The sequence below is a fragment of the Balaenoptera acutorostrata genome, chromosome 16 (genome assembly GCF_949987535.1).
Source record: "Balaenoptera acutorostrata chromosome 16, mBalAcu1.1, whole genome shotgun sequence".
NCBI classification, from domain to species: Eukaryota; Metazoa; Chordata; class Mammalia; order Artiodactyla; family Balaenopteridae; genus Balaenoptera; species Balaenoptera acutorostrata.
The window spans coordinates 26,867,567-26,879,703 of NC_080079.1; the positions used below are offsets into that span (position 1 = coordinate 26,867,567).

Here is a 12,137-nt window from a genome sequence, read left to right on the forward strand (position 1 = left end):
AAAGGCTCTAGGCATGCGGGCTTCAGTAGCTGCAGCACACGGGCTCAGTAGTAGTGGCTCGCGGGCTCTAGAGTGCAGGCTCAGTAGTTGTGGTGCACAGGCTTAGTTGCTCCACAGCATGTGAGATCTTCCCGGACCAGGGCTCGAAACCGTGTCCCCTGCATTGGCAGGCGGATTCTCAACCACTGCACCACCAGGGAAGTCCCTCAATTTTATCTTTTTAAAGACACTTCTCTAGGGGCTTCCTTGGTGGTGCAGTGGTTGAGAATCTGCCTGCCAATGCAGAGGAGATGGGTTCGAGCCCTGGTCCGGGAAGGTCCCACATGCCGCAGAGCAACTAAGCCCGTGCGCCACAACTACTGAGCCTGCACTCTAGAGCCCACAAGTCACAACTACTGAGCCCACGTGCCACAACTACTGAAGCCCACGTGCCTAGAGCCCATGCTCCACCACAAGAGAAGCCACCACAATGAGAAGCCTGTGCACCGCAACAAAGAGTAGTCCCCACTCACCGCAACTAGAGAAAGCCCACACGCAGCAACGAAGACCCAACACAGCCATAAATAAATAAATAAATAAATAAATTTATTTATTTTAAAAAAAAGAGTAGCCCCCGCTCGCCGCAACTAGAGAAAGCCTGTTCGCAGTAATGAAGACCCAACACAGCCAAAAATAACTAACTTAAATAAATAAATAAAATATCGTTAAAAAAAAAATACATTTCTCCAGAGGATCCTTCCAAAAGACTCTAGTCTGAACTGTCTGCCTTCCGTTCTTGCGGCACAAGTGTCGTCATGGGATCACCCCTTACCTTCACACTGGTGATTCCTCTCGCCTTTCTCATGTTGGATCCTATTTCCTGCTCCCCATATGTCTTCCTCACTCATTTCGATGGAGCATATCCTCTAGCAGATTTCACTTTTTTAGTATGCTTCTCTCTGACCTGCCACCCTCAGGGGTTTTCAGGCAAATTAGAACACCAGCTTTACTCTGTGCACTGGTATAGAGACTTCCAAGGCCTTCTTTCCAGTTATTTTTTCCTGTGAATTGGCAGGCAACTCCTCCACTTTTATCTTCTTTTACAGGCAGTACCCAGTGGTGAAGAGGTCTAGATCTGCATTCAAACAACCCAAGGTTCAAATTTTGGCTCTGAACTTTATTAATCTTGGCTCATTGACCCGAAATAAGTTATACAATCTATCTAAGCCTCCGTGTTCTCGTTTGTAAAATGGGGACAAAAATAGCTCACAACACAGGGCCTGGCACATGGCGATACCTAATAAAAACTGCTTGCTTGGGACTTCCCTGGCGGTCCAGTGGTTAAGACTCTGCGCTCCTACTGCAGGGGACACGGGTTCGATCGCTGGTCGGGAAGCTAAGATCCTGCATGCCGTGCGGCCAAAAAAACAAAAACAAACAAACAAAAAAATCTGCCTGCTTGGTCACAGAACCTGTCCAGCCCAGGATTCTTTTGGGAGCACTGAGGAGTGGTTTGCGGGATGGCTCAGAGGCACGCCTCAGTAATTCAGCAATTGATCTAAATCTTTCCATTTCTTTCTTTTTTACTACCTGTCTATGTAACACATCCTATATTTACACGTCCCATTGTTTAAAGGGACTTTTTACATATCCTAACACGCCTTCTCTTTCCAGTGTCAGGACAGACTCCTGATTTCTAGTGCTGCACAGTTTATAGTACAGGCCCCTGTTCACCCTACCCATACTTCACAGATTGACAGAACCGTATCCATATTTCCTCTCCACCCTGGTCTCTACAGATGGAAAAGTCTCAATTTTAGCCTAAGGGTATTGGTCACATTCTATCAATGGCAGCAGGTGTGGAAAGGAGAGGAGCCCAACCACCGAGACTCCTTTTAGCCACAATCCCAGTCCTGTGACAGTGATGACGTCTGCACTGGCCACACCACTTGGGGCCTTTTCCTTGGGGACGCCCGGGAGCAGGAACCAGGGCACCCGGGTTGGCAACTATTCAGAAGTGAAGTGGGTTTGGCCTGCTGAGCCCAGCCCAACCTCTGGCTTCTGCCGCTAGCCTGGGAGATTATTCCTTTTGCTTTCAGATTGCTGACGAAAGCTCTGAACTTTCCAGAGAAAGAACCACTTGCAGGTTTCCCTTCAGGGCAGGACTGGGACAGGGTGTGGGTGTGGGTGAGGGCACCAGCTCACCTCCACAGTTACTGCTACCATCTGAATTTGGAAAAATTCTCTGATGAGGATGACACACGAAGTAAAAGGCCTTAAAAGGTTACTGGTAAACACCAACAACCAAATGATGAAACACAGTATTTTCACTGTGAATATTCCAAGGATGGAACGTGATGATAGAACAGTGGGACAAAGTGTGGGTGAAGAAGACAGAGTGAGGAAAACTTGTGTTAAGGTTGGTGGATTCCTTAATCAACTATTAACTCCTCTGGGCACCAGGGACCGCCCCCCGCAGCCTTGTGGTCTGACTCAGGTGGGAGACTAGGACCCCTGCTCTCCTGAATGAGCCTGCTCTAGCCAGAGCCCTTGGCTTTCTGGTTTCTGAGACACTGAGTCATTTCCTCTCTCCAGCTCTCACCTTTGAGCCTTCCTTTTCCCTTCCCTGGAGAAGTGACTCACTACTGAAGTGTTGGGTGACACTGAGGATCAAGGATGGGCGATAAAAATACTCCTGATTGTGCAACTTGAGGAAGAGAGATGCAGTTTGGATTGAGAATTCAATGTGCCGGCCATGAACTCTGAGGCTGGGGTGTTAACGATGGCCACTGCTTCACCTCTTTGGGGAAGTAGAGCAGAGAATGGAGTTCAAACAGAAATTCACCCAGGCAGGACTGCTGTAGAGTCCTTGTTCTGCCCTTTCAAATGTGTATTTCTGAGAAAGGCACATAAAGGCAGGCACTTAGCAAGAGGCCTGGGCCCTTCCTCCCATCAGCCCTGTGGGGCCTGGCTGGGGCCCTGAGAGCAGGGCTGTTTCTTCTTGGGTTTTCTCTCCAGTGAAAACAACCGTACTTCCCCAGCGTGGGAGTGGTGAGGGGAGCCAACGTGACACACTCGAGCTCCGGGCAGGCCACTGCACTGACATGATAGAGCCCTTTGAGCAGGGTTACCCAAGACTGCCCTGCATGCAGGAAGTGATGGCAATAGCCCAGCTGTTTTCCCAAATGGAAACTCACCTTCCTTCACCCAATTCACTGGATGCAAACGACATATTTTCTTCTTCTAATTAATCTTCATGGGTCTCATAGGCTGAGCAAAACAAAACACAATTTTCTCTAAAGGATGACTCTTTGGCCAGGTCACAAGCTATTCAAGATGGGAACAGAGGCAGCACGGTTACCCATCCAAAAGGCTAAACAGATGGGAGCAGAGACACTCATAAAATGGAGAGAAATATATGTGTGTTTTGTGTGCATGTTGGGGGAAGGGAGCAGCTGAAAATGTCACAACAGGAGAAATCATGCTACAAAACCTTAATTTTCCAGAAAATTAAGGCAACAAGCAAAAAAAAAAAAAAAGCCTTAAAAGCTGCTGGTGCAATTCCAGAAGACTGAGAAACTTAGCTCAGCGATGACGGTTAGTTTGCTTTTTAAAGGTGCCTCAACTACAAAGTGTCTCTCCCGCAGCCAGGAACCTTCCCCCCCAACACATGTGCACACACATGCATGGGCCCTGCCCCTCTTTGGGGGGATTATGTGACCCAGAGAGCTCCCTAAAGGTCCCCCAACCTCAATCAGTGACTCACTGGCAGAAGGAGGAGGAGGTCCTGGTACACTGATGCAGGTTCCCAGCATCAGAGCGAGTTTACAGAAATGCAAACCTCCCCACGCAGTGCACCTGACCATGCACATCCCCCGGGTCACTGTGGGGAGGCTGGGAAGCAAAGGCCAGACTCCACAGAACAGTCCATGTCTAACCAGGCAACCTCAGACAGAGGATGCCAGTGACTTTTTCTCCCTCGACCCAGGTCCTTATAAATGTTGGCAGGCACAGTCCTTAAGCCGGGCTCCCCTCAGTGGCACGAAGGAGTTGCTTCCCAAACTCACGTGGGCAGGCCGTGGGAAGGGAGGCGCCAGCAAGCCGAAGGAGGCTTTTCTCAACTGATCATCTTGGGAAAAGCCAGATACAAATTTCACGGCTGGAATGCAGGGGTTGTGAAACGCTGGAAGGAGCCCCAAAGAGGGCTAAGGACTCCCCTTCCGGGAAGGCGGTGGGAGGAGGGTTGGCAGGGGGAGTGGGAGAGGAGCAGTTACCCAGAGGGCCCCACCTTTCTGGGAAGCAGGAAGTGAGGCCTCAAGAAAAAAAGAAAGAAATCCCCTAGCCCTGAAGCGGTGGAGGGGCCAGAGATATATGGTTGATTTTGTTTCTGAACATGAAGAAAACAAGGCTTTGTTTTAAAAACTAATTCTGGTATAAATGAGACAATTATGACACATCTTGTTATCTCTGGGATTTGGAAGCACTGAGCCTGGCGGCATGTCTTCCCTAGAGTTAAATACAAACAGTAAGCTTCTAACATGGGGCCTTAGCCTTGTCCTCGGTGCCAAGGGAGCAGTCTCTACTCATGCTCTGACTAGTTAGAGGAGGTCCACCTATGAGGGTGAGAGGCACAGTCTGGGGTGTCCCTCACGCGGTCCCTGAGAATGGAGTAAGGAGGGTCACACCATGTTAACGGCTGAGGGACTGCCCTAAGTGCCACCCTTGTCTCACCTTGGCCAAGTTACTTATTAGCCTCTCTGTACCTCACTCAGTTTCCTCATCTATAAAAGGGGGATCATAAGATTATCTACTTCACAGAGTGACTATGAGGATGGTATAAAGCACTTGGAACATTACCTGGCACTTGCACCTGATCAGTGTTAGTCGCCATTAAGGTGGGAAAAGAGCAAGTGCCTGACTCCCTCAGGTAGGCCGGAGCCCAGCTGCTAATACCCAGGCTCCGTCGGCTCTTCTGAACCTCTGCTCTACCTCCACAGCCTTCTCAAACCACGCTCAGGCCCATAAGACTATGCATCAGCGCCCCAGCCCAGAAAGCCTGACTAAAGGAAATCGGACACGAAGACACAATAGGGCCCATGCCGGTCACTCCCCCACAGGGAGAGGAGCAAACACTAATGCCAGCACATTTTGGGCCGGCTTTCTCAGTCACAATCCATGCGGTTTATCTGAAACCAGGTCAGGTCCCAGGGTGGGCAGCACAGATATTACAGTCGTGCGTGCTAATCTGAACTGAGGCCGCCGTCATCGATCCTGAGGTGACAGGGAGCTGGAGACTTGAGGGAGGGTTGGAAAATGTTCTTGGCAAAGGAGGAACCATTTCTCAACCAACTGCTAACAAATTGGTAACCAGCACTGACAACCTTCGAGGAGACACTCCGATTCCCTTCAGACTGCAGATTCCAGCACCTTGGAGACATGACTGGGTCCTTGAGCTGCAGGGAGGGGAGATGACCCCAGATGGCTGCACCTCTGATCTATTCCCATCCATCTCTCTGTAGCTCAGCCAACTCAGGTCAAAGAGTGGAGGCTGCAGCCTCTGCCCTGTGTCTACAGATTGCCCTTGGACCAGATCCGATGTCCCACTGCCCAGTAGGCTGAGTCTGGGCTGGATGTCTGCATCCAGGAACCCTGTGCGCCTTACAATGTCTCGGGGTGCAGCAGCTGGAAGTACGCCCTAGACTGGGAGTGAGATCTCAGACTTGTCCCAGATGTACAGTAGGGGCAAGTGGGCTGCCTCCACAGGAGCCCATGCCCTTCTGCCCAGAAACCCAGACCTTTGGAGGTGGAAGGGCCACCTGGACTGACTATCACAAGTTATGGGGCAATCTGCTTGAGCCTTTAAGCCTTCAATTACCTCCCGACCTCCCATCAGTGCCAACGGGGCCCAGAGGAAGAGGCCAAGCTCAGGGCACGCGAAGGAGTATGGCCCTGGGACAGGGTCCAGACTCACAGGTGGAGAGTTTCCAGATGCCCCACGACTCAGCCTGGCCATCTGCTCCTGCCAGGGGAAGATGGTGCCTTAAGCCAGCTCCTTCAAGGTGGCTGGCTGCAGAAATCCACTGGCTGGAGTTGAAAGCTGCTTGGAGGTGGCAGTGGAGGCTTCTCCAGGCTCTTGCAAAAGAGCTCTACTCTCATGACTTCTGGATGACAGATTCTTCAGGTGGGCCACCTTGGGCAGCCAGAGTAACTCTCCCTACTCCACAATCTGCTCCCAGGTTGCAGCCTCGACTTTAACCAGCCAGGTGTCCCCTGTTCCATCCCTGTCAGCTTCTTCACCTGCTTGTTAAAATTCCAGGGCACCTTCAATGCCCATCTCATGTCCTTCCTCCTCCAAGAAGCCCTCCTTAACTATTCCAGATCATGCTGACTTGACCCTTCTGTAGCACATGAGATCATTACCATTTCTGGGGATCGTGGATGAGCAACTGGAGCTAGAATTCAAAGGAACTATTTCCAACAAATTACATCCACAGCCAGAATCATGCCAATTAATTGACTGTTTCAGTTCATGTGCCCCCAAAAGAGCCTACACCCCTGATAGCCCTCTGGGTCCTGAGCCTGCCACACAGCAAGTGTGTAATAAAGACTTCTCAGAAGAAGGACGGATCATCCTGGTCTTGCAGGAGTGGTCCGCCTCCCTGTTAGCCCAGGGCACAGCAACTTCCTCTCTGGCAGGCAGGGTTCCTGCTCTGGGCCGCCAGCTCCCAGGCATCCCCTGCCGGCAGCTATTCCCTAGAGCTGCCCTGGGACTAAGGGCAGAGCGTGGTGCCCAGCTCCAGCTCTGCCCACCATTCGCCCCCATCAGAGGAAGAGAGGTCAGCAGGAAGTGGATCTGACCTCTGGGGTGGTCACAGTCTCTCCTAAGAGCTATAGGGGCTCTTGGACAGACAGCAGAGGCCTGCAGAGGACTTCCCTTCCCTGGGCCCCATGGAAGGGAGGCAGGAAGAAGGGCCTCAGCAGCAGGCGTCCAGTCCGGGGCTGGCCAGACAGGGAGGCCCCTGGGGTTGCAGCTATCAGCCGGAGACCAGGCTCCAGGAAGGAAGGAAGGGCAACTCTGGCCGAAGCCGAGATAAGGAAGGGAATCGTGCTCAGCACAATGGGCTCCCACAAGGCTGGGAGGCCCCAAGTCAGATTTTGCCCCCACTTGGCCTCCCATCTGCTCACACAGCCCATGTAAATATTTACTGTTGTTTATATTTCTGGTCTGCTGCGTCCCCTCTGAGGCCCTTACAACCCACAGATCTGTGTGTCCCAGAGACCCTGAGTCCATCCAGCAAGGCCTCTGGGCATTGTTCTCTCTCATGCAAGCCACAGGGACAGGCCCTGAAGGACAAAACTGCCCCCTTGTCCCAGTCCCGGGACACTGCTGTCAGGAAGCTAGACTAACCCCTCTGTGGGCAGGGCACTTACGGGGCCCGGTCGTGGGTGAGGCCGTTCTGCCGCTGGGGGTTGATTGGCGGAAGGACGGGTTTGCTGTTGATCTCAAGTCCTCTCCTCAAGGTCTCCCGGATCTGCTCCGTGTCTGCAATGACACCATTAAGTTAGCTGATGGCCCTCTGGGGCCCCAGCAACCCCATCCCTGTCCTTGGACCCTGGCTCTGCTGATGTGCTGGGGAAAGGCCCCCACAAAGGCTGGTCCTGAGGCCACTCTAGGCATCAGCTGTGTGATCTGAGTGCAGCATGAGGACACAGGGCAGACGACGCATTGTGTGCTCTGGAAACTTCTGGTCTGAAGAGCACCATTCGTGTAGAAGACAAGGAATGGCCTCTGGACTGCAGAAGGGCACTCTCCAAGGCAGGGCTCTCCTCCACTGTCCTTTCCCATCCTGTGTCACAGGCCCTAGGCTTACGCCTAACATGGCTCCAGACAGTGACTCACAAGACAGCCACTGCCCAAGACCACCCAGGGATTCTACCAACTTAACGGATGCCAGTAAGGGCTGCGAATGCTCTGCCATGAATGAGCAGGCGTCCCTTACACACGTTCCTGGGTTCTGGGTGGTCAGCTGGTATCTGACCCTGCCACCCCTTCCCCTTGGGCCGGGTCAGTGGGATACTGAGTCATCTCCCCACCTTGGTACTATCCCAGGGAACCCTGCCTCTCCACGGGTCTGCCAAGGGCCAGGAGGTGACAAAGGAGTCCCCTGGTTGAATTATTCCTTTGCAAGGTGCTTTTCTGGTCTTTGTGGTGAAGCTTACTAGTCTGGTCCCCTATATTGAGATTTTCGTCTAAGATTTACTTCTGCAAACTGCAAACACACACAAAAAAGCAAATTAACGTTTGTTGGTTAAAGGGTGGGCTTAGAGGATGGAGGTGATTATTAACTTTTCTAGTGTTTGACTTGTTATAGTGGCATGGATCTTACTTTTACAATTTTTTTAAAAATAGCCAATGATGGTTGAAATTTTGGACAAAACTGTGAATCCCTCCTTAAATTAGCTCTTTTGTCAAAAGCAACTGAATGATTCTAATAACTGTACACTCTCTCAGAATCTCCCCAGGGCTTGACACATCATTAGAATAAGCAGGAAGGAAAGAAAGGGGTCAGATATTTGCACTAGGGGTTTAAGTTGTTTTTTATGGAAAGAAAACCTTTTATAAGTGCGGTCACATGCGCTGGTATTTTATTCAGGACTCTAGGTATCTTACTCTTCAAAAGGTAAGAAAAGGTGGAAGAATTGAAAAAGGAAGTAGAAAAAGCAGCAGTAATCACATCTGTGTAAACGGCTGCTTTTCTTCTGGAGTTAGTTAGGGATGCCCTTTCTTAAAAACCACAACTGTTTCGCTAACCAAGGCCAGCATGGTGAGCTTCCAACAGAGGAGCCATATCCTCCTTCCCCAAGGCCCCCCGACAAAATGCAGCAGGTAAGGGTGCCCTGCCTATGCCCCTTACATTATATCTGCAAGAGAGTGGGGTGGGGAAGTTTGCAAACTGGCCTCACACTCAGGCCTCTCTTGTCTGAGGCCTGGGAGGGCCCAAGGCCAGAGTGATCCTCAGGTCTGGCATGGCTTTCAGGCTAGAGCTGGGCCCTGTGTCAATTCTGTGGGTGGCCGATGCTTGTTCTCTTGCACTTGGGTGGACTATGGCTGTTTCCTGTAACTGTTCTAGGGCTTCCACTCACCTCCCTGACCTCAGATAGCAAGGGGCAAATCTAAAACACAATGGTCGCTGCTGGAAGTGCAATCTGAAATACACACAGGAAACACAGGAGAAACGGGTCAGTAAAGCTCCCTTCATTCCACCCTGCTGAAGACCTCACTTGCTGTTTAAATCCTGCCAGGAAATACTGAAACCCGGCCTGGGGAAAGGGAAGGCGACAGCTCCCACCTTTGCCAGAGAGCCGCCGGGGCTGAGTGCCGATGCAAATGCTCCGGCTGTCCTCGTCGTCCTCGGGGGGCCGGCTCAGGTCATCCCAGGCACACTTGGCGCTGACACCGCTCAGGTTGGACCCGTCCGTCTCAATGCCTTTGTCAACTCTCTCCTGCTTGGAAAGAGTCAAAGAGCCGGAGTTCCTTCAGTGAACTGGTGGCCCAAGGTCACCACCACCTTTCCCATGTTTACTGAGCCCTGGTAAGAGCTGAGCACGGGACAGGTGCCAGAAGAGCAGGGTCTCTGACCTTATTCTGCCCTGGTTACTAACGCGTGGCGGTCTCCGCCAGCCACGGGTCTCCTCCAGGGGAACCAGGAATTAGGGGAGCCGGGAAGAATGAAAATCCCAAGGGAAGCGTCTCCTCTCCCATCAGCCTTCCAGTAAAGTGACTGTCATTACCCGCTTCAGAGCTCCGACTCTGCCCACCCTGTGCTGGCCCGTGGAGCTGATGTGGCAGAGCCAGGAACCACCCTCCTGAGGAAAGGCACAGTCCTTCCTCTCCTCACTGATCACCCCGTCGCTGCTCCAGAGGCCAGGGTGGAAGCCGGCCACAGGCGGGAGAGGCGGGGACTCAGCCCAATTTCTCTGACTCCATACCTGCAGTTTTCTCTTCCAACAGCAGAGGGTGTGGTCACACAGGGAAGAGTCCCCAGAGAGCAGAAGGGCCGGACTTCCCCTTGCTGCAGTGCTGACTTGTTTGGCCAAGAATTCTGGATGGAGATTCTTTTCCATTTCTGAGACTGAAACGGGGCCCTGGAGGGCAGTGACCATCTTTAGACCCCACCAGAGGCCCTGCCTTCGCACAGGCCTTGACACTTCTGAGTCCAAACACTCTCCAAATGGCCTCGAGGAAGAGCTAAACACAAACACCTGGGATTTCTGGTAAAACAAATTGTGATGTTGGGCTTCGGATGAAAGGTCATCTGGGAGGCTCCCGCAACCTTGCTCATAAACAGTCATGTAGGCCAAATAGAGCTCCTGAGTCAGTACTTCAGTAAGAGTCTGCTCCTCCCTGTCTGGGGGACCTTCTCCCCATGGCGCCACAGGCTCCAAACAGGCCTGCTGCTCGGCCAGGGAGCCCATCCAGGGAAGCACAAGGTAAGCTTACAGAGGGTCCTTATTTCTTGAGACCAGTCAGCAGGTGGCCCTGGCCCGATGCCTCCTTCCCATCAATCCCATTCTCCTCCTCTCCAGTGCTAGCAGCAGCCTAGGCAAAGCTGGGGATTCTGAGCAGAGGCGTGGGAGGCTGATGACAGGGAGTGGCTCTCTGTGCTCTAACCAGGGGCGTGTGAGCCCTAGTTTGCTTGGGGTGGAGTCTACGCTTTTCCCGCTCCACTGGCCACCCTGAGGCGCCTCACCTAAGCAAGGAGCTCAGGACACCTCTTGGCTCAACAAGCTCAGCCCACTTACTTTATGAGTAAACAAGAAAGGGTGAAGACGCAGAGGAGTTCAGAGACTTGTCCACGCACATAGCTGGCTAATGGTAGAGCTTGGAGCAAAGGACCAGGAGCAGCTCTAAAACAAACGGTCTGCAAGCAGGCCCCAGAGACACAAGTGAGCACATAGGAGCTCCCAGTGGGTGCACAGAGCCCCCAGGAAAGGAAGCTGGACTTTCTCACCAAGGTGCCCCTGCTTGCTTTTTTTTTTTTTAAATATAATCCTTCTCTTTATAAATTTATTTATTTTTGGCTGTGTTGGGTCATCGTTGATGCATGCAGGCTTTCTCTAGATGCGGCGAGCGGGGGCTACTCTTCGTTGCGGTGCGCAGGCTTCTCATTGCGGTGGCTTCTCTTGTTGTGGAGCACGGGCTCTAGGTGCGTGGGCTTCAGTAGCTGTGGGTCACGGGCTCCAGAGCGCAGGCTCAGTAGTTGTGGCGCACGGGCTTAGCTGCTCCGCGGCATGTGGGATCTTCCCGGACCAGGGCTCGAACCTGTGTCCCCTGCATTGGCAGGTGGATTCTTAACCACTGAGCCATCAGGGAAGCCCCCCCTGCTTGCTTTTAAAGAACACTAGGTGCTCTGGGTCCTGCTGGCTGGCCTCAGGGGCGCCTGAAGACTAGGGAGGAGAACTGTTCTCAGCATGCAGAGAAAGGATGGGCTGCTTACCCTAGTAGCTTAAAGGATCAGGTGCTTTCTTAGCACTTGGCACCTAGGACAGGGGCTAAACAACAGCCCATGGTGCCCTGTGCTGGATCCCAGTGTGGCCGCAGAACAAGGGCTTAGGGAAACATAGCCTTCGTGGTTCCTGGTTCTTGCATAAGCAGAAGCTACAAAGAAACCAAGTTTAAAGTAGAGATAACAGAGCATATCCTGGCAGCAATTGGAAAGCTGCAGTGTTCAAGGCACTAGAAAAACAGAGGAGCATCATCTGTGAATGAGTAGGCCTTCTGCCCAGGAACTCCCAGGTCTGCAGTAAACAGCCCAGGGACTGCTGGCTACATGTCCGCCTGCTACCTCTCCCGGCCACCTCCCACCCTTCCTAAAGGACATATAACTCCTGGCAGCAGCCTGTGGCCTACCAGATTTTTACAGAGGCATAAAATATGCAGAGATGGCAATGGCCCGCAATGGGAAGGGGCAAAGGAGAAGGAGGCAGGCACATGCCAGGCACATTATTAGCTGTCTGCGGTTCCTGCTTCAGGAGCTGCCAATAAGAAAGGAAGTTATGCTCTACGTGGCTTTCAAAATTCACCTTCATACAAACAGAGTGCTGCTTCTAAAAAACCCAAAGACAACACTGACACCCTGTACAGGTGGGCCACAGCG

The 12,137-nt window shown here is 52.2% G+C and overlaps 1 protein-coding gene across 3 annotated transcripts in view; it reads right to left on the reverse strand.

The window, feature by feature from the left end:
• SUFU (SUFU negative regulator of hedgehog signaling) overlaps nt 1-12,137 on the reverse strand; it is a 111,472-nt gene that overhangs the window by 23,357 nt on the left and 75,978 nt on the right. Inside the window, exons 1-3 of one of the 3 annotated variants that reach the window (XM_007187245.2) lie at nt 9,970-11,216; nt 9,330-9,483; nt 7,411-7,522 (exon numbers count right to left, since the gene is read on the reverse strand). In XM_007187245.2, coding sequence (XP_007187307.1) covers nt 7,411-7,522; nt 9,330-9,483; nt 9,970-10,455 — 752 coding nt within the window. In that variant the 5' untranslated portion in view covers nt 10,456-11,216. Of the gene's footprint in view, nt 1-7,410; nt 7,523-9,329; nt 9,487-9,969; nt 11,217-12,137 lie in introns of those variants that run through there. The other 2 variants (XM_007187244.2, XM_007187243.2) reach the window with 2 other exon arrangements.